The sequence below is a fragment of the Bemisia tabaci genome, chromosome 2, assembly GCF_918797505.1.
Source record: "Bemisia tabaci chromosome 2, PGI_BMITA_v3".
In the NCBI taxonomy this organism is placed as follows: Eukaryota; Metazoa; Arthropoda; class Insecta; order Hemiptera; family Aleyrodidae; genus Bemisia; species Bemisia tabaci.
In genome coordinates, this window is record NC_092794.1 from 65593236 (window position 1) to 65618648 (window position 25413).

A 25413-nucleotide genomic window follows, 5' to 3' on the forward strand; every position below is an offset into this window, starting at 1 on the left:
AAACTGTCCATGGGACTTGCGTTGTTTTTCATCAAAGCCGCATCGTGTTCCCGCGTAAGTGTGCAAGTTATGGGAATCCCCCCCCCCCCCCCCCCGATTCCCCCCAAAATTTTGGATCTGCCGAAAAATAGTTCTCTTTGACCCAGAATTGAATTGTGTCCCAAAACGCTGGCCATGAAGACTATTTGCGTCAAATTGAGTGAAACACCTATTTCGTCGCGATTAAGTTGGCAAAATATAAGAACTAAAAAGGTAAGTTATATGTCATTTCCTGTGACTAAGTACCTACTAGTACGTGGGATCAATGCGAATGAAGGTACTTAAATTTAAAGAAACAACGTAACAGTAGGCTCGGATCCGATGCCGATCTCATTTCACACGATAAGTAATGGAAAAGGCGCTTAGCAGGCATTCGTGATAAGTCTTCATGTAAGTCTCCTGATAGTGTATAGAGAGCGTTGAGAAGATTTTATAAGAAGTTCGAAGTTGACCAATCACAAATACTTTTGAATTTGACAATAGAGCCATTAGTTTGCTTCCTGCTGCTGCTGCAGTCGGTCGAAGGTCATTGGCTTAGCTACGACCGCTCCGAAATGGGATTAGTGAGTTTAAATCAGTTTTGTGGTTTAAAATTGTTGACTTTATTATTTTACCGATTCGGCAGTTAAAAACATAATTATTTGAGCGGCGATTCAAGTAAGTAGGACACCAATTTCACGTTGTGCCTCCTCCATTTAGGTGGTACTCCTGGCCTGTGTAGGCCTACATTATCTACATCGAAAGTCCTATTACAATATTTCACCCATTTCCAAATCGTTGTTAACGAACCCCTTTTTAACATTGACTCCACTCCGCAAAGTCTGTTTATCATGCAGCTACTATTTTCGTTTGACTGTCCGTAACTTCCTTTGCAGTTTCCGAATGCCAACTACTGTATTTTGAAGAGAAGAGGTTAATCCCTTTGACAGCTGAGAATTTGTAAACATTATAGGTATTTTGTCAATACAAGTTCATAAATCCCAGCAAGTTGATCAGTTTATTATTATTAAATGCTAAAGGGCGCTTTCTGCATCATTTAATAGACATAGCTCTTAATATTACGTCTTTGCACTATCAATTTTAGGTCCAAGTGGACTTCTGTGTCTTAGTGCTGTTGGTGGTTTAATATGTACATAGCCTCTCATTCCCTGCTTTATTGTACCATTTCTCTGAATTCTCTAAAGGTTACTTGTGCATTGTGATAGTGATCAAACAATAATGTCTTATCAAGTTCTTGTAAGTTTGCAATGTTGAGGTATGTGTGCAATAGCATCATAAGTGCTTTTATCTCTGTGGTTCAATTCTATGATGTTTCGTCTAGATTTGTTACCTAGCTTTCACCTATTGCCATCTCACCGGGGGAGAAGTATTAAATTCTACCCTTTTGGTTCCCTGAGTTGCTATTGCAAGCTTCTGTCAAGGTAGTACACAAAAATTATCATCATGCTTTTTGATCAAGCCAGTCTTGGTAGTAACATATCATTGCTAGACGCTCTCATAGGTGGATAATTAAGCCATGTTATCAATCTGTCGGGTTACTGTGCTTTGCTCCATGCTCCTTTCAATTTCCTCATCTATGCTAGAATTTTCATCCTAAACTTTCCTCAATCTTGAGCCGAAGAAGGCAACAAGTTAGGTGGGGATATGAACTATTGGAGGAAATGTGTGTAGAATTAGGAGCTCCGCAAGTCAGTAGGTTAGGACCTTTACTGTCTCAGCTGTATACAAATGATTCGAGAGAAGTGGTGAGGGAGTCAGAGATAAGTCTATTTGTAGATGATAGGCTAGTCTGTAGTAGTGAAGGAGAGGTGAAGGTAGGGTTGGCAAAAATTAATCTGAATTTAGAGACTCGAATTTACTTAGCTGCTGTTAAGTAAATACTATTTTGTCAGCATTAGAATGAGAATTTTAGTTTTCGGAAAGAGAAGATTGATTAGGTAATTAATTGTTCATTCATTGCTTGCAAGTTCAATTATTAGATAGTGCTCCAAGCAGAGTCTTTCTTCTCTTGTGACACAAGTTTGAACCCCTCAGAACAAGTAAATAAGGATTTGCATGTTTCCCTCCCTTCCAGCATTATTGAAATATTAGTAGCTTTTCTTGTCATATTTGAACCTGTGAATTTGCAAACCTTTAAAGTTTGAAACTCCTGGTTCCCAACATCCATGGAATACAACCTTTTTTCACATCTGAAGAAAATTTGGGGTATTATGAATGATTAGCGTTGAATCATCTTAATTTTAGTACATTTTCTCTCCAAAAAGTTTTCAGTACTATTGAAGTAATCATTGCTGATCTTGAAGCTGAAAAAGCTTGTAAAAGTCTGACTTCAGACAGGATCAGTTTATCAATTCCTATTATCAACTTTTTATCATTCAACTCTCCGTTGTTTACCTGTATAGTCAATTGTTTTCTCAAGCAATTACACCCAACTACTGGAGTCTTCTCTGCTTTAAATTTTAAACCCCGGTGAAGATGTTTTTTGAATAGCCAAATGCCTAAATTTAACCTTAGATAGTTTTTAGTAATGACATCCATTTAGGTAATATGAGGTGGCAGTTATGTCCAGAAAGGTTGCAAAAGTATGGAAAGCTGCAGCCTTTTTCGATTTCAATTTTAAGCGTTTTCTTCTAGTTATTCCGATTCTAAGTACTGTTTCTTTCCTTCAAATTGTTGAGTTGAAATATTTAGTAGCTTCTTCTCAAAATCCTGCAAAAATTTTGAAGGCTCACATTTTCTGCATTCCTGTTTGATACATGTAGGCAGCAATTACTGTTCAGGAACAGAAGCTGCTTTTCACAAAATTTTTTCAAATTTTTCAAACTGCCAGGCATTTTGTTCAAAGATACTGATGACTTAATTTTGCAAAGAATAATAAATAAATGTCTGAGACAAGTCTAAAACTCTCCAAAAATGCTAATGACTTAAAAAGGATAGGTACTATTTTTTTCCGCTCAAGTGAAGAAATTTTTGTGTGGAAATTTTAACATGTGCTGATAACTGACAGTTATGTCCCTTAGCGTCAGTCACAAATCGAATCATCTGATGTGAGTCAGTATTTATCCAAAAATCTTTACATTTTGTCATTTTCTGTAGTCCTGTTGGATGCCAGTAAAATGTTTTAAAAGGCTGACATGTTTGGCGAAAGCCAGATCGTTGACTACTCTAACTTGATTCTGGGTTAAGCCCCCCTGTTATGTCCCCTGTTTCAAGTAATAGTTGAGACTTCACTCCTTATTTTTCCTTTGACAATAGTTGCTGGTAGGTACTGAACTTTATTGTAATTTTTAATTTTCTGTTTTCTGTTTTTTGGCTTTCAGGAAAACGTGGACTTTAGGCTTCAAAATATTCTCCACTCCGTTTTGTCGCTCGTTTGTTTTATGATTGGGTATTTTAAAGTGATTCATTTGTAATCTAAAAACTTCAGTAGCAAAGTTATTTTTTCTTAAGTTAGTGGAAAACATTTTAACTGAGTTCAATGAAGCTAGATGCAGGGTAGTTCATTATAATGGGGTAGTTCCTGTGATGGACATCTTATCATTGTGCAAGATGTTAATAACATCAAAAAAGTGAAATTTGAATAAAGAACTATAGCAAACCTTCCCACCAGTAGCATGAACTAATCAGGCGTCGCAATAATGGATGAAAGAAACGGAGATTGCTTCCATCACCATGATGCGCTATTCGCACCGACACTGACCTCAGGTGGCCTGGATTCAGACCATGAAACAGACTGCCTCAAAGATTTTCTTCTTGAGCCTACACCAGTGCCTGCTCCCACCTGTAACCCGACATTGATACCATCGCAAATTTGTGATCCGAAACCCAATTGTCTCGGCACAAGTTCCAGTTCAATATCACAAATAACGCCGATGAGTAGTGGACCATCCTACGGTTATGGCACAAATGATTTCAACAGCCTCAGCAACTTAAACATGATGCAGCAAGTACAGGGAACGATGTCTATGCAACAAGCACCATCGATGCCCAGTATGGAACTGAGTTCATTCAGTCAAAAAGGGAACAGCTGGCCTCCAGTAATGGACCCCTTCCAGAACCAAGTTCCATCACCTCTTCTTTCTAACTTTCCGACGCCCAGCCCTGTGACACCTCAACACATTCCCGATCAATTAGAATTGACTGTTAATGGTTCTATTACATCACCTGCTGAATCTAATCGTAATGGTGAATGTTCCAGTGTTAGTGATTGTGTTGTTAGTCCATTAACACCAGCAAGTCAGTTGACACCTCGAACAACCGGGAGTGAAAGGTCCATTGAAACTGAAACGACTCCAGGAAGTGAGCGAAGTGTCAATAGTGACAAATTCTCTCCCAGAGTAGAACTAGAAAACCTTGAAATCACACCAGAAACTTCTAGTAATTTTAATGTAAGTTCGCAGATAAAATCTGAGAAAGAAGATAAGAGAAAGTATAAAAGTGGCCGGAAAAGGAAAAGTGAATCATCAAGCACCAGTCACCGCAAACAAAAGCACAGTTCGTCAACATCAGCTAAAAGTAGAAAACCAACTTATCAGAGTGAAATAGCCCCAGATGTCAACGGAATCAAAATCAAAATATCTCTGAAAAGTGCTCCGACTCCTCCTTTCAGGCGGCGAAAGAACAGTAAAAAAGCGATTGTGCAAGTTGATGAAGAACCTAAAGAACAAAGTGTTTGGGGAGAGAAGTTGCCAGACAAAGTTTTGAAGAATATTTTCAGAATCATTACGGAAACTGACGGTTGCATTCCTTTCCTCGTGAGGTAATTTGTCTACTTCATCAATTGTTATCCAAACTTATTTTACAATTTTACAATCTTAAAATGAAATTGCAGAAATTTTGATTCTAGTCGAGGAACACTCATTAAGGAGAGTTTTCCATTTTACGTTTTCACCTCAAATCGTCGAGTGTTCTTTGGAAACACTTATGGAATGAAATTTGAAATAGGTTTTTCTCCTGAGGTTACAAACTGATAATTCTGCCTTTTAAAATCGGTTATCCTCACATTTTGAGTATTTTTTAACTTGAGCATCTACTTTGCTTGTCTCCAGAAGAGCTGATCATCACTTCCAACAATTGCATTTTTTAAAGTCTTCCACCACAGTTCAAAAATTAGATGCAAAATTTTTTATGAAGTATCCATACAAACAGAACATCTTTAAACATTGTAACAGTGGGTTACACCCCAAGTGTGAAAAAGGTACATCATTCCAATGGTCAAAAATTTTATGAAAGATTATTTATCAGTTAAATACTGACCTTTATTTGAAGTGGTATGCATACTCAATTTTTTATTGTGACAAAGGTCGATTCTAAAAACACCATCTGTTGTTGCCTGCTTTCAGAGTATCAAGAGTTTGTCGATTATGGCGAAGAGTGGCAAGTGATCCAACTTTATGGCACAATATTGATCTGTCCAGCAAATGGGTCTCCAAAAATCCTATCGTCAATGAACTTAACTTTCGTTGGCTTTGTGAAAACCGTTTGGCTAATGTTCAGGAACTTAATTTAGGTAAGTCATGACTTACATCACAGTGTAACTTTAGAATTTTATTTTTTTTGGCATTGTTGAACGCGTCCTTGTTAGATTGCAATTTCTTCGAGAAAACTATACATCTGAACGGATGAACATTGTTTTTCCCGAGTTATTCCTTTTGCGATGCAGATACTACTTCACACTTCTGTGCTTGAGACTTTGGTGTGATTTGTGAAGCCGAATTTCTTTTCAACCAGTCAGAATGCAAGGTAAAAATTCCTTTATGAAATGGATAAGCTGAGGTCAAGGATTATGGCTGCAGGTCAGAATGCATGAAATCCTGCCACATCCATGGCTAAACTCGGAAACAACATTTCTAGGTTCACGGTGTTGCAGATTTTTTTTCTCCTTTTTTATTATCAGAAAAATAATCATTAAAATGTCTTGAAAATCTCTATCATATTTTTCCATTAATATTTTTTCCATTTTCAATTAATATTTTGTGAAAAGGAGAGGTAGCAATAAGGGCTAAAATTAGTCTGAGATTTTTTGATCTTCTTCAATTGATGGCGTTTATTTTTCTGAAACATCCAAGTTTCGGCAATACACTTTTTAGCATCAAAATGGAGGCATGAAGTTAGGCCTGAAGGCCAAAATCCTAGGAAATGCCTGTTTTCTCAGTGTCCCACGTCAGATTTCATGCTGGGTCCAAAGGACTTAGTCAATGAGCTTCGGATATGTTGTTCGGGACTACTTGAGACCTCAAATATGTGAGCATGATCAATTGAGTCCTTTGAGCTCAAGGTCAGGAACAACTTTTTCGCTACCTTGAAAATACAGGTTTCGCTCGACATTAGGTCACTTTAAGTACTTATAGTACAACTCTTAGTAAAGCCCTGGCAACAATTTCGTGACTTGATGTGCCTGTCGACCCAACTTAAACAGGTTTTTTGAGTTCAAGACTTCAGATATCCCCATAAGTAATACTGTTAGGGTGGATAGTCCAGGACACTCAGAATCAGAAATGCTGATTGGGGCAAATTCGCATATTGGTCACTTTTACAGCGTATGCCTCAAATAAGATTGATCAAAATCTAAAATGCAGATGATTTTAATCTTTCAAAAGAGGGGGAATAAGAGAAGATTGAGTTCCATTTTTTGATAATTTTCTCTGACAATACCTTTTGCAGTTTGCTCCCCATCATGTGACAAATGATGGGCTTGGAGAACAGAGTTCATAAGTGCAGTTGTTGCTATTTCGAGATATACCTATTCAAAGTTTCGAAATTACATGGATCCTAATGGCTGAATGATGACTTTTTGATGCTTTAAAATTGGAATCCGGCAGCAAATTTTTCACTGAATATGCCCTTAGACCCTTTTTACCTGAAATCTTGAAGGTCTCGATTTTTCAAAAATGGCTTTTATGCGCCTTGTCTTCCCAGCCCTTCAAATATGAACTGTTAAATGAGGCCATAAGTCAGTCGATAAAACAACTAAGATATATGAGATGAATCCATAAGTACATGGCTCATATGACTTGATTGAACATCTTTGAGCAGGGGTATTTTTCTACACAGGGAGTCTTAAAATTTAATGTTGAGTCCTTTAGAAATACTGTGCTAGGTACGCTCCTTGTCAAACGTTCTTACGTAGATCAATTTCTTAAGCTTAGTGACATCCCATTGATTATTAGAACGTTTTAGTCATTGTTGCTGTTGCTGAGGCATCCTGAGCTTAAACTTGAAGATTAAAGAGGAAGGGGTTGTGCATCTAAGAAAAGGATATAATCATTGAGGAGTATATCCAGTAAGCATGTATCATAAAACATACTACTAAAATGTGAAGAGCCTACTATGTTTACTGAAACATTATATCTGAAACAATGAATCTAAATCATTTCTACTGCACTCTCACAGGAGGTTGGAAATTCAACGGAATTCCAGCTATTTTGGATAAAATCACAAGCTCTTGTACAGATCTGTGTGGTCTAAGTCTCCAAGGTTGGGAAGGACTAAGTAGTGAACACTTGCGCTTTCTTTTGGAGAGGTGTAAGAAACTTCAAAGACTAGACTTATCTGGCATCAATGTGAGTATCTCAGTTTTTATCTTTCCCACTTTTAGAAAATTAACCTTCTTAGAAAGAGGTCAGTTATTTCTGTGGACCAATTCTGATACCTTACTGCATATTGACGATTGGAGGGTTAAAAGAAATGCTTTTTTCATAAGATCATCTTGGGATGAGGCAATTCTATGTCGGACGGGCTATGGTGTGTAGAAAGTGGATCTCAAAAGAGATGTGCAGTGACTGATCTGTGTGGGTTTGTCTTGCTTCTCATGTTTTATTTTAGAACTGGCTGCCAGCGAAGCTTGGTTCATGAAATTAACTTTTCAGGAAATATGCTGGAGATATTATCTCGATGGAACAACAATATTTTTTATCGCCAATTCAAAAAAAAAAAAAAAATGATCTATTTTGATCATGTCTCAAAATAAAATTTTTGCACTTGGTAAAAATTGCAAAGATTAGCATTTTTAAAGCCTCAAGTAAGGCGCTGTTTAGGGTAAAATAATCGTTTTTGATTCCAGTAATGTCAGAAAACTATTTCAACATTATTGAAGAAAGAATTAAAGAGTCTGAAAGGGGAAAAAGTAGCTTAATTTTAGGCGGAAATGCATATTTTGAAATAAACCATCGACAATCTCCTGCGGGGCGATTATTGAAATGATATCGACTCTATGTCGCCGCTTTGTCGTGTCGCGCCATCAACTAAGCATATGCTTAGTCGATGACGCGACACGAAAAAGCGGCGACATACAGTCGATAGCATTTCAATGATCGCCCCGCTGTTCTCTAATCTGTACATCCTAGTTCAAAACTACCATAACTTAAAGCATTCTCAATTAGACTTTAAAAGACATTTCGACAATTAAATCCAAATTTTTCATGTTGGTTTTATGTTTCCTGTTCATTTAGCCACAGCTGGGATCGAAGCAAAATTGTGCTGTATCACTCCATTCCTTACTTTATTTAGCTGAAGAGATGGGTGAACGTTGTACCTCCTTAATATTGTCAAATAATAGATTAAGTGGAATTCCTCAAATTATCAATGCGCTAGCTGTAAGTATCCTGTTTTGTTAATCTCATACGTATCTCTGATCCCTCTAAGTACTAATTTACTAAGGTAGTTAACATGTTGATCACTGTTCTGATCATATGTGATTAGTGCTATTCTTTTGTCAGCTTTTAGCACTTAACTGTGTGATAGTAATGCCACCTGTCGTGTTAATGAAAGCCAAGGTGAAGTTTCAAAATTTAAATATTTTAACCTGATTACCTCTCATACATATTACCTGTCTGTGTACGAGATGCAGTCATTCAACATTAGTGCCTCATACCAACACCATCTAACCATACCTTTCAGTAGAGAGCGAGGTTAGGAATCGGCAGTAAAAATCAAAATCCATGGCAGCTCATGGGGAATTTCTGAGACAGGAGAGTGTTTGAAATGAAAATTGAATAGCAAAAATTTCAATGCAACTGTAAATAGAGGACATACTTTTGAAAATGAAAGACTTAATAGTATTATGACCGTGTGAAAGAGGAACCGTACTTTGATCCACTAGAAGCCAGCCCAGCGGGTCGATTGTTGAATCGTTATCGAATGACCTTGATCGATACATAGCATTGTGAAGATAGGGAGTTATCGATCAGAATCATTCGATAACGATTCAACAATCGACCTGCAGATGAGTAAGTCTGATTTTGATTTAGACTGGGAAGCTTTATTTAGATTACTTAAATTTACCTCAAGACTCGCATTACAGACTATCACTTACGAAGAAAGCTCTTATCTAAACTGGACCACATTTTGAAATAAGGAACCACTATTTCTCGGTCATTTTAGAAACAACATACATATATGCCATTTGTTTCCCTATGCAGAAAGGTGCTTTTACAGAAGAGTCAGAGATAGTGGTTCCTTATTGCAAAATGTAATCCAACTTGGGCTGAGTTTTTCCAGAAAATACCTGGATTTCATGTCTGTTTGAACATTAGAAGAAAAGCTGTTAATTCTACCACAAAAACCAAAACTCCTAGTATATTTTTTGGGGGTGGAAGGTTTAGTTAAGTGATGTTGCCCCCACTGAAATGACACAGCTATATGACAACAAACTGTAATCACTTGTGTGTAAAATCTAATCAAAGTATCAATGAAAGACATACACAAGAGCGCTTTAAGAATATTGCTAAATTACAATGCACAATTATTCCTTTGAAAATCATTTCTTTCATTCCCATTTTTTATTCATATGCAATGTTAATTCCTGTGCTTCAGACTCACTGTCCAAATCTTCAATTGCTGGATATGTCAAATGTAAGGACAGTGGCTATGAATGGTCTCATCCACATTGAAAAACTGCAAGAAGGCTGTCAAAAGTTAAGGGTGTTTCGGATCACCAATAGTCAATTTGCCTTAGCTGTTGTTCCTCTCATTGAGCAGGTAACCAATTCATGATTCCATTCCAAGCCCAAGTTTTTCATATATTTAAGAGTTTTCCGGAAGGAAAGATATTACCAAAAAATAATTTTCCTTCAAACCTTGCTGAACTTTTCTAATGCCAGGTCAGAGTTGTGGCTGCGCAACTCCAGAAGCTGGTAAAAGAATAGGGAATTACAAGAATTATAGTAAGATTCACCTATTCAAACATGTGTCTCACAATCAATCCTCAGCAGGTTGAAACCTTTATACAATTCATGGATAAGATTACCAGATTCTCCGGAAATCTGGAAATCCTAGAAAGTCAGGGGATGTATGGCGACCGGGAAAATTAGGGGATTCATAGGAAAGCCAGAGAACTTTGCGATAAGCGCCTCAGCTCTGCAATTTCAGCCACGGCCATTTATAAGAGTGCAAACAACTTCCAAGTACCTTTATTCTTATTTTAATCTGCTGAAGTAGAGATTTTGTTGGCAGTCAAGTAAAAGTTAGCGTAGTGAAAGAAAAATAATCTGAGAGGAGGTTTTGACCAAAGTCCAAAGAAAGTCAGTGGATTCGGTAATTTTAGAGTGAATGAAAGTTAGGAACTTTCCGGAGTTAAATCGCGTTCTAAACGTTACCGTAATAGTCTCTGAGGTGAGAATATATGTCAGCCTCAATCTCCATACTGCAGCTCAGCTGTTGCACATTGTTTTCACTTTGAAAAACCCAGGGCGGAGAACAAACACTGCTCAATTGAGAATTCTGCGAAAACTGTTGAAGCGCATGATTTGATTCACTAAGATTCTGGTTTCTCCTTTGAGCAAAAAATTCAAATATTTTTCAACCAGTGCCAAATAAAAATGTTAAAATCTTAAGAAGGAGTTAATTTCTGTCATCTTTTTGCGCAAATCTCTTTCCTCTTGAAATTTGAAGTGGAAACATATTTGTAGCGTGTGATTTGATTCACGAGGATTCTGGTTTCTCCTTTGAGCAGAAAATCCACAAATATTTCGTAACCAGTGCTGAATAAAATCAGACTGCCTAGATTCACATCTTGTCTAGTGATCCATTGAAAAATGAAGAAATTATGAAATCCTTTCATACATTTATTTTTAAAAAGAAACTGCTTTTCAACAAATTAGCATGGTTTTTACCTGACAGGAAATAACTAAGTTTGTGAACAAATTTCCCATGTACCAAAAAATACGGATTATGCATGGATAGTTGGTATCTATATGCCAGTGTTCTGTGCACCCACCCTTTCATAAAAATTTTTGAAACCTCCTTACAAATGTTTGCTTGTAGGTATTAACATAAAATCCTGGTATAACGTTCAAGCAGAAATGCTTTTTTCCTAATGCTGATGCAGCGTTTTTACCTCAAAGTAATTTTTATACTTGCTTCACAATAATAATGAGCCGGAAAAAAAATCTCCTCACAGCCCTGAGTTTCCCCCACAGGCATTGAATTGCTATAATCTCAAGATGGGGAATTTTTTACACCTCTTGATTGAGAAAAGAGCCGGCGGTCCTATTGACTATTTGTCACTGGGTTAATACGTGGATGTAGTAGCCCAAATGTACTCAAGCTTGTCAACGGTAATGATTAAGTTGGCGTTTTTGTTGTTATCTAGCCATCAAAGGTGACTTAGATTGACATCCAAATTTGTGCATCCTAGAATGAAACGTGGCCATCAAAGAAACTCAAATTTCATTGACTTTAGTGGGAGGAATTACAATCATTATCAGTCAGAGGAATATTTTCCAGAAATGGACGGGCAATCATTTATTTTACAGGATCTTTGTGAAGTGATGCATAATAGAATGGTTACCCTTAGGCTTAAAAACGGAATATGCTGTCCAAATTGTCTAATTTTTACTTTAGAGCCAAATAGAGAGAAGTGCTGGACACTGGCTGAACCGAGCGAGCCCTCTCTATGTTGCAAATCTAAAAATTGAGACACCTTTTGATGAAACTCCCGAGTTATGTTGGAAAACATTGCCTGTATATTACAACAAAATTAGTCAATAAATTCTCTTCAATGCCCTCCATCTCAGTTTCGTTTTTAAATATTGATAGTCAAATTGTACTACGAAATTGATAATTTTCATAAGAACACTTGAGGATTTTAACCATTTTATCCTGTTTGCAATTAATTACTGATCCTTTGCAAGTTTGACATTGCTAGGAAAAGAAAACTAAAATCCCTTTTCTTCTGCAGGCAGCGTCACCAGGATTTCCTTTATTAGAAGAACTAAGCGCAGCAAGCAACTCAAATACATTGAGCACAACTACAGAACCTATGATTGATGATGAATCATTAGAGAGATTACTAAAAAATGCACAAAAATTGCGATTATTGGATGTCCGAGGCTGTAGTAGAGTAACTGATTCTAGTCTTGTCAGAGTTTCTGCGTGGGACCTGACTCATCTCTATCTTTCAGGTATGTTTTCCTATTTTGTAGAACATTCTATGAGTTTATTTAACTCATGTTATCCATCAATACAAACTAACTCTTGAAATTTGTTCTTGTCAAGACAAGGAGCTCTGTGCTCATACTGTAGTCAAAATCCACATATTTTCTAATACGAACTGACAAGTCAAAACTAGCATTCACTGCTATATTTTGGTCTACACCTGTAAGCGTTTAAAAGTGTGGGATTTGACCAGTCAAATCCAGTTTTGTCCCATTGGTTTTGGACGAACTGGAAGTATCAAAGATGTAAGGGTAATAGGACAAAATGTCCAAAGACAAATGTCTGAAGTACCAACATGTCCTAAATAAAAAAAGTCCATATCTAAACCAAGTCCAATTATCTGGAATGTCCGATAGTGGTATTATGGCCACAAGCAAAAGTGTCCAAATGTGAAAAAATTTGACGCACGTCCAGCGGTATCAAGAATTTAAAGATGAAGACGATATTCCACTTTATCCTAGGGGATAGCCTATTATGCTTGAAAGAGCAACGAGCCGCAAGACAAAAGTGACAAGGAAGTATGAAGAATTTTTACCAGCAGGTAAATGGTAATATTAAGGATGACTCACAGTAACTGGTCATTTGGGCATTTTTAATTTTGGCGATGGTACTGCTATTGGACATTCCAGGCACTTGGGACACTTTACTCATAGAATTTTCTTAAATTGGACATTTTTTTATTCTGGACATATGCTTTTGGACATTCTGACCTATCACCGATGCAAGTATGCATGTAGTGAAATGGGGTTGTAAAAAGGAATTTTTGCAAGGTTGTAAATTAGTTGTTTGAAATTAAAATTAGTTTCTCAAATTGTGTGTAAAAGCCTAAAATTTCATTAAAAAGTTTGGAAAATCATTTCAAAGGGGAGAAAAAGCTAAGCAAAAGCTGACAGTCAAGTTGACGTAGCATGGCGGTGCCTGAAAATGAGTTTAGCTAATCAGCAAGCGCCTTTTCCCCTGCCTTACTTCGTCATCAGCACCCGCCAAAAATATTGTTTCAAACGGGTTCCATTTCTGGCATTTTCAAAACAAAGTTTCTTTATCATTTAGGGTTAAAAAAAATTTTAAAAAAATTCCTTGGAGCTTAGTACCTTTAGAAAATGAATTAATGAATAATGAGTGTCACTGACTCATTGCATGAACTCGGAAGGTGTAAATGAAGAAGAAGGCCTAAAGACTAGAGTCGGCGCTGTGAAGAGAAAGTGCAGCTTTGTGAGCATGAGAGGTAAAGCGGCAAGGTAGCAAAGGTATGGGTTGCAGGCTGGCAGGGTAGAGAAAAGGCGCTGAAGTGGACTTGATGGGAAGGGGAATAGAAGTGCTGCACAATTGCTTGTTTCCGATGAGAGTGTGCAAAATTTTAGTTCTTGCACACAAAACGACAAATATCTTGAAAACTGCCCAAAGTATCTCTTTCAGCTGGCAACAACTAGTGTGAACAAGTATGACCAGAGGAGAGGAGATTCCCGGAAAGAAAACTGCAAGCCTCTATTCTGGAGAAATAACCACATTTAGTGAGGTTTCCAAAGAAATTTTAACAGTTTTTTCCCCCAGCAGAACTAAAATGAACAGGTGGCAATTTTTAAAAGTTCTAACGGATGTATGTACCTTCTTGCAAAAATCCATGAAGTTGTATAAAGCCCAATTTTTCATTGCTGTCATTGTCTTTAATCTTGCATGTCTTTTTTAGGGAGCTACGTAACTCGAAATGAGTCGGGGTTAGATTTAATTTGTCAAAAGTGGTCGCATAGTTTAACTGAAGTTGATCTGGCATGGAGTACAAATACAAGGACGCTGGATACTGCTGTTAGTGTTTTAGCTGAGCAAGCTGAAAACTCTCCCCTAAGGTAAATCTTGGCTTATTTTTCAATGTAGCAAGTACATCTGTGATGAAGTTAGACAAAATGTGCAAATTCATACCGTTCAAAGCCCCCCCAAAAAACCGATATGAGGGTCCGTCCATAAATTACAAAAGGGTCAAAGGGGGAGGGGGGTCTTTAACAGCCTTACTGTGCCTTACAAGGGGGAGGGGGAGATAGGGCTGAGCCTTACGTGAGCTTTCCAGCCTACATTTAAAGAAAATGCAAAAATCCATGACTTGTCAGGTTGATAATAAAATTTAAGATGAAATAGAGGAAATCAGCACATAACCGACTGCTGACTGATCGGATCATGTTCCTATTATTTCTCTCGATTCCCTCCTCTGTCGATAATGAGTAGTGACTTCATTTTAATGTCAAAAATCAAAATCCATTTTTCGTCAGGTTGATCGCTAATAAAAATTTTGGACTAAAAATTTAATTGTTTTTCTAAATGCAAACGTAATGCTTTAGATTTGCAATAACTGAAAAAAAGGGAGGGGGGGGGGTCAGTCGAGCCTTACGTAATTTTTAGAGAAGGGGGGGGGGGAAAGGGATACCTTAAGTTTCCTTACGAGGAGGGGGGGGGGGTCTAAAAATGGGAAAAAGTGCCTTTTGTAATTTATGGTTGGCCCCTGAGGTTAAAAATTAAGTTTTTCATTGTCAATGCTAAATGCTTCTTATTATTCTTGAGAACATTGAGTCAACATTTTAAGTCATAATTTGCTGTAAAAATTAAGTCAAAAGCGTTTGGAATTGATAGTTTTCACAGTTGCCAACAGCATCGGCAAACTCAAGCTTGGTTTTCCTTAAATTTGTGATTTATCGTTCTCTAACTTTAAAATGGTCTCAAATGGTCCATAATTGGAATTTTCGGGTATGTTTGTCCAAAATAATGCAGATTTCTCTCCTGTTGTAGGAACGTCCTGATGTACTTTTTTTTTGCCACATCTGAAGTCCTGTTTTGCTTGTTTTTATCAAATTTGAAGAAGGACTGTTGTCTTCACAATTATTGTCTTTCAAATTAATGGGAACTACAGTAAAATCATTTTTGCTCTTGATTTATATTTTGATTATATGGGAAAAATGGCAACCTAATTCGTCGGTGGCTCGAATGGGCCTGTTGCAAACTTTTGCTAGAGCAAAAATGAGAGTTAATTCTTGCAGATAACGTCTCAAAAATCTCGATGAGTGCATCGGCAAACTCTGAAATGCACTCCTAACTTCACTGTCTGTGTAAGAAATTTGCGTATCCTTAAGATTTCCGCTTCAAAAAGGATATCACAGCACAGGTGAACATTTCGTTAGAGGAGTTGTTCCGTTCAATCCCTGCCCAACATGACCGAAGTTTCCGCGCGCAAGTTGAGGAGAGCATGAGGTCAATCAAGGTGGATATCTAACAAAGCGAGAAAAATGTGAATGTAAACTTGCCGATTGTTATCAGGTGGTTAGAATCAGAGTCCCATCACATGTGTTTTGGCGGATTGGCGCCGGCTATGTCGAATATTGCGTAGTATCCTTATGAGCAGGGGTTGGATGGAATGACTCCTCTAATAAAATATTCACCTGTGTCATGGTATCGTTTTTGAAGTGGGAAGGTCGAAAAAACGCAAATTTCTTACGTAAGTTTTTAAGTAAGGAGTGCATTTCAGACTTTGCCGATGTGCTCATTGTGATTTTTGAGACACTTTCTACAAGTAACAACTCTTATTTTTGCTCCAGCAAAAGTTTGCAACAGGCCCATTGAAGTTGAATCACTTAGCAATAAGTTTTCTGTTGATTCAATTTTTTCCTCCCTCCCAAGTAGACCAATAAACTTAAATAGCTCAAAATTATAGGAAAAAATGATTAAATTGAAATTAAACCTAACCTAACAGGTAGTTGAGATAAGTCTTTATTATTATTTTAGTCTTTTTTGCAATTTGTCATTTCCTATCTTTTCAAGCATGAAGCAGGGAACTCTTGAAGACACCCTTGTTAACTTTCTTTATTTGCACTTGTACCAACAAAAGAACAGGCAAGAAAGATCAGAATTGAACTAATTTGTTTCAACTTTTACTATCTTTCTCTTCCTTTTATTTTTCTTTCCATGAAATATTATTTTTTTCAGCCAAATTAAGCTTTACCTCTGGAGAGGATTATAACTATCCCATCTACGCAGCAAAAAGTATGTAGTTCTTTGGAAAGTTGTTGTCCCTATTGCTGTGGTGAAGTGCTTTTTTCATGAAGATAATGCTGCATTTCCATACAAATTTTTTTTTTAAACGTAGGGTGAAATGGGGGAAAATTGGCATTTAGTGGCAAAGTGAGCATCAACCTTCCAAAGAGGGCTCAAGAGGAGGTGGGCCCCTAAAATACAGTTTACCAACCTGTCTCTCCTGAAATGTGGATTTAGTTCATCCAACTTGTATTTTCCACCATCAAAATCTTGCTGTTCTGAATTCACTCATTTAAGAAATTGGATAGGTTGAAAATTAAGGAAGACCTGAAAGAAGTGGTGGGCAGTAGACAATATGCTGTGTCTGAGGGACATTTAAGTCCCTTTAGTATAGTTAATGGCAAGCAGGTGTAATGCTCTAGGTAGGTGTATTGTGTCATACATTTAATTTTAATCAAAGTACGGATCAATCAATTGCGATTTTGCGAGTATTTAAGGTGCTAATGGGTTTAAGTTAATGCTATTCTCAATTTGTGCTGTATTGCAGGGTGCTGGATCTAACTGGTTCTTCAGTCAGTCTGGAGCCAGTGAAAGCAGTCTTGACCAGGTGTCCCCTGTTAGCATCTTTAAATCTCACATCATGCCGTGGTCTTCCGCGCGGAATCAAGAGAGCGTACAAAGGACATGAATTAGTAGAATTACGCAATACTTTAGTGAAAGAAGATGAGAAATCGCAAGATGAATCACAAGAAAGTAATACTTCTCAGGAGAAACCGAATGTTGCCTCTCCGTCTGTTACTGTGTAAAGAATGTTTACACCCTTGTTATTATATTTCTTAACTTTTTTTCTAATGTTATTTTATCCTAGCAAATTTTTTCAACTGTTGTCTTGCAATTTGGTCATCGTACAGCATGCTGTTAGTTACCATTATCTCTGCCGTTTCCTGATATTATTTGTTTGTTCCTGTGCCCTCAGTGACACAATTTAAAATTCCTGTATTCTTTTGGGGGAACAGATTACAAGTGGCAAGTAGTTTAAAAAATCTTTAGCTTCAAATTTCAGTTGGTTTGTTTTTGTTTCTCGACCTTGTTAGAAACAAACTCATGTTAAATGTTGGAGAGGCATAGTCTTGATTGTATGAAGAATTTCATACTTATGATCAATTGTTATCGATTAAAGTAAAATTTGAGAAAATAGAATGAGGAAAAGGTGAAAGGTATCTTTTATCCCCTTGTGTGTTTCGCCTTATTTTTTACTTCAGGTCATCACACTTCTAAGATAGAACTTAATCAGCATTAAATCATTGTTAGTCATTGGGTACATTTTCAATTGAAGAAAAGTAAGCAGAGCTCCTTGCTTTCAAATCCAGACAGTACATAGATGTATTGAACTTGTCCGAAGAAGTCCTTTTTCATGTTTCAAAGTGTTCAATTTTTTAATTATTTATTCTGATTGGTATGAGACAGCATATTGCACAATGACCAAAGGTACATTGTCTCCATTAGAGCCAGCCTAATTACTCAGAGTCTGAACAGCGAGATTTTCCATCACCCACTGTTTGTTCAAGAATGAAGAATTACAAAATATACTTCTTATCAGAATTGTGTATCACTGTAAAAAAATTTATGGTACAACATCATTTTAACTATTTATGGCTTTTGATCATTGTTAGTTTCATTTTAAGCATGTAATGATTCCTACATGTTGTACATCAGATCTCAGCACTAAGCATCATCTTAATAAGTGTATATATTCTGAAATTCATAAGAATTGTATTTAAAAGATCATTAATTCCAACTATTTAAAATATCGGAAATTTTAAAATAAGCAAATCAATTCTGTCTCACTAAATACATTTTTATCATCCACTGATTCTAATTTAGTTTACATTGAATGCCTGAATTTACTTTTAGCCGCTGACCACATTTCATTGCCTTTAGGATGCTCACAATGTATATTTTATGAACAGGTTGTGTCAAGGTGAAGATTATTATTACTAACTGTTGCAATGATTTTGACTTTTTAAAACGAAATTACTTCATTAATTTGTATTTTTAAAACATCTCTTTTTGCTACTAATAAATTCAAGATGGTTCCCAGAGTTTTTGTCAATTCAGAATTGGCTACAAACAATTCATTAATGGCACACTCGATGGAATTTTGTCGTAGTCCCTTTTCCCCACTCTTCATCTCATAAAAAAATGGAAAAATTTATTAGCTTCTTGGCACACTTATGCGCTCCAATAATCTCACTGTACATCTCACTCACACATATTCATTTGTACTCGAGAGCCAAAAGTTCTTATTTTAGTTTGTGTCCTTTTAAATCACTGTTTTAAAGTATGTTTTTTGAAAGAACGCAATGTTTCATCACAGGAGAGCCCCCACTGTGAACTAATTTAAGGAACCTGAATGTTTTATATATTTATATTACATTAGTTTATCAGATCAATGAACTCCTCCCATTCAATGTATCAATTTACAGAATGCAGTTGATAATGAAGTGCAAACTCCCATTTTGCAATTTTTTCGACAGTTTTCTGTGTAATTTGAAGGTAAAGCACACTTTTTTATCATTCTTGAGTATGATATTGTGTGCCTTGGCAAAAAGGGATGTTGTACTTGGATCTTACTACAAGCGGTGAACAGTTACCTACTCAGACCTTATTTTACAGTTCTTTTCAGTAACTGTTCATTAGGGTGTATCCTAGGAAGTTTTAAGCCCAAATTTCAGACGAGACAGTAATTTTTATTGTATGTAGTGCTGTGGAGGAGCACATTCTGTTGCTTCTATTCAATGTGGAAAAGATCAGCATGCCTCCTTTTCTTTGTATGTTCAATATCTACAACCTCTAGGCAGAAAAAATTCCATCTAAGTGTTGACACTCGAAATATCAAGGTAACTAAAATATTGATTGAAGACTATTTGGCTCACATGTCTTCCCTCTGTTGCGCTTCAAATGGGTTCTGGTTTAGTTTTAGAGATAATTTACCCGTACGTAGATTACTTAAAGTCACAAAATTTTCATGGTAACTATTTGTTTCACTGATACTGTTAATAAGCAGATCCTGCTCATTCAATGATGTCTAAATCCTCATAAATCTTTTCGAGATGAACAGCATTTAATGGACCACAAGATATGGTAAATTTGACTTCTACCCGAGTAACACAGGTTGCAATAAATTTCAAAATTACATTGTAAAACGATTGCTATTGTATCGGAGTGTTGTGTTTGTAGTCTACAGGGTGTACCAACTAAGTGGCGACAAACTTTTAGGGGTTGTTCTATGGCTCAAAACAAACAGAAAAGTCCTTTACCAAAATCCTCTAGGGGGAGTTCAATTTTTTAAAAAAAATACCGTACGTGTTCGATTATGACGTCACAGTGGCATCCTAATAGTTGGAACCCAAAAACAATTGCTGTCTCGTAAAGTACTCATCAAGAGCTTAAAAAAAGATCCGTACCGGTAAAGGTCTTAAAAAATACCGTTTTACCGTACGTCCTGAGCAGCGTACGGTAATACGGTATTTTTTTTCAAGAATTGAACTCCCCGTAACTCGAGAACCACGTGTCTTAGAGGATTTTGACATGGGACTTTCATGTTTGTTTTGAGCCATAGAAGAACCCCTGAAAGTTTGTCACCACTTAGTTGGTACACCCTGTATTCTTTAATTGAGGAGGCTTCTATCATGTGAACACTTATCATTTTTCTCAAACATACACTGTGTTGATCAGTCATTTGCAATGGAACCCTCCTGAGCTCAACTGATCCATCAGTTCAAATTGTTAACTTTTGCATGATAGTGAAACATAACGACGGTGTAAGTTGGCAATCACATTACTTGGTTTACGACGTCGCAGACTACCTGTCATACTTTATTTTTTAAACGGAAAACTACTCAACGGCAGTTCTTTAAAACTGCCATGATTTTTCTTCTCTGTGCGAAGAAAATTCTGCATAAACTTCAAGGAATGATGTCAATTTGTTCTCCTCTAAAAAAATAACATAAAGACGGAGATTTTAGACACCGCAAACGAGTTATGTGATTGCCGACTTACACCGTCGATAATTATTTATGTTTAACAAAGAACTCAATTAAAGGAAGTGAAAGAGTGAAAAGTGAAAGAGAAACTCTTGCAAAATGTTGAGGAGATGTGAGCTGGCTTCTTTGTCACTGATAAAAGTAAAATAGACAGTCGAGTAAAGCAGACTTTCCTGAACCGAATTTTTCCAAACTTGTACTATTTTCATCTCAAAATCACAATTTCCTTCTCTGAAGTAATCTGTATAACTCAATTTATCGACTTTTTGGGTACTTCTGCAGCAAATATTGCAAACCTGACCCCTTTCAGCAATCTCATCTTTCCTTGAATTGGACTTTTCACTCCAAAAATCCCTTCCTTTCTGGCTCAATCATTTTTCAAAAAGGCAAGAAAGTATTAGTAAACAACTAGTAGAAATTAAATTATCCTAGTTTTTCTCAAATGCTTGTTAAATTTTACCGACTCTGTCCTGCATTCACAGTGCTTAGTTTGATTACTGATAATGTATGATAGTTTTATGTTGACAAAGATACCTTTTTTTTGCAACTCTTAGACTGCTTATAACCGTGTTGTTTTTATCTTCTTTGGCTTCGTGTTGCATTAAATTACAAAAATTAAGAAATTTTCACATGCACAATTGAAAACCAACCATCCAAATTTGCAAAGCTCCATGTGACCAAAGTTTCAGGGATTGAAATCTTAATGTTGCACAGTTTGCTATTTGGCGCTGCTAAAAGAGAGTCTTGGCAAGCGAGTTACATTGGCTGGTCCTCTTTTTGTCTTTAATCCAAGTGGTAACAAATTTTGCCCAAGAGCAAAGCTCCAGACCGATAGACTCTGCTAAGTGAACAAGACTGTGAGATCCCTAACTGAAAAAAATTTCCTAGGCTAAAAAAATCACTCCTTTTTCTTAGAAACCCTGACAAGCAAAATTTTTGTTCCCACCCTGCTCTCCCTTGGTTTAATCTCTGTAAGTGTGGCTGCACAATGTTATGAATTGAAACGAAACATGGCAGCCTCACGTCATCAAGCGGGAGCTGTAGCGGTCATGTACATATATGTTTGGCATCTGTACTGCACTGGGTAAACACTTTAGATTCCTGTCTTTCTCAGTTTGCTGATAACCATTTCATTCCAAAAGTTGAAACTGTTTCTCGAATTTACAAGGAGCCATTTACAGGGTGTGTTTTTGCCTTCATCTTCCCGCGGGACTTGAGGAAGAGGCTGCTGAATTAGGAATTTTGATTTTTTATCAATCTTTATTTTATGAACTTGAAGGGAAATTACATGCAAGGAAAGGCAAATTATATCATCTTACACATGATGGAAAGTGACCTTGACACTGTTTTGACAGAAAAGCTGACCTGACACAAAAGCTCCAAAACATGTGCTTAATTCTTTTCAAGTTAGAAACCCTAATAATTGAGCTAAACCCCCCATTTTTGTGCCTGCGCTGTATATGGAGGTTAATCGGATACTCTTATCATATATTTGGGTCGGAGGAAGGGAAGAGTTTCAATTACACATATTGTGTGCAGAGTTATGAATGTAGCAGGACTAACATCGCATTAGATAAGTTAGGTGCCCTATGCTGAAACAAAGTTCTTTACGTGTGATGAGTGTGGCTTAGGAAGCTGTTGGAAGTGTTCATCTTCTGTCTACCTATTATTTTCTTTATATGCTCTCTTGTTTTTGTTGTGTTTGGTTTTATCATTACAAGATAAGATACTTGAGTTCCTGCAAAGTAACCCTGATTCAGCCTTTACTACGCGTTTTTCTCTCCACAGCCATTTACTTTCTATCTCCTTTCTACACACTATAGTAATCATGTTATGAGTTTCAAAATCTATATTCCTCCATTCTATTCTTGTTTTTATCGGCCATTTCTGAGCAAAGCAAGAACTCTAATTTGTATTTTAAGAAAAGTAAGGCTTTCAAAATAATGACCACATCACATTTTTTTACTTGTCAGAGAAGATTCACAGCAAGTATCCATTATTCTTTCGGTCTTCTAAGTAGAAAATATTGTTACAGTATCAAGATGGTACCCTCAAAATAAATTACCTTTTTATCGGCTATCGATCCTTATAGTTAAAATAGGACTCATGTTGATTATTTTCTAAAGATGTATTTGTCAGTGTTAATTGCCCTCTCTGCTGCCGCTGTTGATGAAAAGTAAAGTTGTCACGCCTTAAAAAAGTCGGAATTGAGGGAGTTGTCTTGACCCCACTAAAATCGTATTGAATGTCAACCAGGCCCGCCACATCCCACCTCGGGCCCTGGTGCCAGTTTTCTGGCCCAGGCCCCTAGCACGGGGGGGGGGGGGGTCCAGGGGGCCTCCCCAGGGAAATTTTTGAAATTTTAAATCTATTTAGACGCATTTTGAAGCTCTTATGATGGAGATTTTCCATCAATTTCTGCAGAAAATTACGCCTTTTTTTTACTTTCAGCACCGAATACTTTCGAATTGTTACATTCAAAACCATCTTTAAATTTTTTTTTGAGGGGGGCAGATGATACTTTTCAATTCTAGGGGGAGCCGGGCCCCCCTGGACTCCCCTTTCGTACGTCTATGGCAAGGGAGTTGAGCCATTGAAGTCGAGAATACCCAGACAGGAGGCTCTTAGCATCCGACAACGGAAGAAAATGAAACGCAGTTACTAAAAATATCATTCTAAATATACTAAAAATCTTAAAAATAGATAGAAATCTCTAAAAAAGTAAGAAAAATTTAATAGTGCCCTAGCGTGTTTTTGAAACTTTATTCACCTTTTGCGGAATTTTTAGGGTAATTTTTTCACTTTTTCTTACAAGACGAGGGTTACACATGAATTCGTAGTGGTTTGTCACCTGCATCACGGGCCCCTCCAGGGCCCGGGCCCCGGTACCAAGGACCCAGTATCCCCCCCCTTGTGGCGGGATTGATGTCAACTAGTCTCCTCTGAACACTTGTCAGCCGTAATGAGGGTTTGATAACTTCGTTTCTAATGAGAAATTGCGACGAAGTAACCAGTTCACACATTCAGAGGTCAATAAACGGCCAAAATTAATCTTGATTTTAACTTTATAGTGATAATTCCATCTTGCGGGTGAAGTTTCTTTGCATCTGGCAGTGATCTTTGCAGAACTTGGTGACAGACCAAGTCGGAATTCATTCTGGAAAAAGGTTCTCTGTTAAGCTACAAGACTGATCCTTCTCTCAGAATCTCACCTCTCTTCCCTCTTTGTGTCTCCTTCTTTGTCTATCTCTCTTTTTCTCTTCCTCTAATTTTAACTTAAGTTTCCAGAATGGTCAGAGGAAAGGAGTGTGAGTATGACTGATTTGTGCCCCTCCACGGAGAATGGGTCTATGCAGGCAACATTTTCAGTGGGGTGATTTTTGTTGAGTTGGGTTGAAGGAGAGATTCTGATATTTTAACAGAAAATTCTCCTTGCGTCTTTGAGATGAAATTCCAAGTCATTTAGTTTATTTTTGTGCCAATAGAGGGCTTTGAGTTGCATTCTGATCTGAATGCTATGAATATGCAAAGTTAAAACAGATTTTTCTAGGAACTGTGTTTTTTGAACTACAAACTTGAAACCGCCATTGGTTCAGCTTGACATTTTTGGTAGTTGATGTCACACAGGATGTTGATGTTCACAAGACATGTGTCAGTGCTATGATTTTACTAACTCTATTCTGTGTTTTCATAGACTGGATCAAGGTCCCTTTCCCCGTGGACAGTCACAATTAGTTGAATTTCTCTCTTAAAAGAATAATTTGATCATAGATTGGTTGAGTATTTACCACGTAGTTGGTTACTGTAGCTCCAGGCTGCAGTTAATACGCATACGTCTGAAATGCAATTTTCATTTACTGAAAATGTTTAGTTTTTGTTAAATTATTTATTTATTTTTTTTATTTAGTCTGTCAATAAATTTTTGTAAATATTATTTTAACATAAATTTGAACAAATTAGTATTGAATCATTATTTAATTGTTAAAAATGATAATATAACAGTTGAGTAAGATTTTGTTCTTTGTAAATTTTGTCCAGATGCATGAAAAGATTCAAACACTCTTCTTCTCAACTTTCTGTCTTCAATTTGTTACTTTTTTATTTTATTTATACTGCAAGTCTATCACTATGCATTAGTAATTGCCGTTTTGCAAAATTTTGTTTGTATAGTCTTATTTTGTATTATGGTCTTACTAGTAAATTTCACTGTGTAAAGTGCCATGTATTAAATGTCTTTCTGCTTTGTTTATTTTAAATCATGAAATTTCTCCGACAAACAAATTGTATATTTTAAAACTCCAAAGATCATAATTCTTATAAGTACGCCTTACTCTCATGTTTTTTCTTCTTTTCTTCCCCCAAGATCAGTCACTTTAATTTGCTGGTCAATCACAAAGTATATTGACTCGTGTCCATCCATGAGTGGCTCTCTTATGTCGAAAGACTCCAGCCTTTGTCTCTGACAGGCAGCCCCAACAGCATTTCAGTTTTTTAAATTGACCAATGAAGCAGACAAATGGAATATTCTTAAATTTTTACACCTTCTTCTTTTTTCATCCAGTTGCATAGTGCACTTTCAATGCTTATTATCATCTCTGAGCTATGGATGAGGGTCTATATAGGTGAATTTCTCTCTCCCTTCCTTTCTGTCTCTCCCCCCTTTTTTTATTCCGGAATATGAAGTTTGTAGAAGCTATCATGACTAAGCATTTGTCTTTTTTATCACTGAATCAGCACTTTAAAAAGTCCAATTTTTCAAACTCCCCCCCCCCCTTCCCCACCACTTTGTGACGCTCCCTTTATGTGACTTTTACATTCTTGTGTACCTGTCACTCACGTTCCAAGAGGCTCTCTCAGGTAATATGGTAAGGACTACTGG

At 36.8% G+C, this 25413-nt stretch overlaps 1 protein-coding gene across 2 annotated transcripts; it reads left to right on the forward strand.

Moving 5' to 3' along the window:
* Nucleotides 1–521: 521 nt before the first annotated feature.
* Fbl6 (F-box and leucine-rich repeat protein 6) lies at nt 522–24864 on the forward strand. Of its 2 annotated transcripts, none has more exons than XM_019055444.2 (9): nt 522–696; nt 3360–4798; nt 5382–5548; nt 7432–7601; nt 8490–8633; nt 9853–10017; nt 12218–12440; nt 14162–14318; nt 17036–24864. In XM_019055444.2, the coding sequence occupies exons 2-9, from the start codon at nt 3678–3680 to the stop codon at nt 17292–17294; spliced, it is 2406 nt and encodes an 801-aa protein (XP_018910989.2). In that variant the 5' UTR covers nt 522–696; nt 3360–3677; the 3' UTR covers nt 17295–24864. The 2 variants fall into 2 exon arrangements, with proteins under 2 accessions (XP_018910989.2, XP_072152192.1); XM_072296091.1 differs by lacking the exon at nt 522–696 and adding an exon at nt 768–991.
* Nucleotides 24865–25413: the final 549 nt, after the last annotated feature.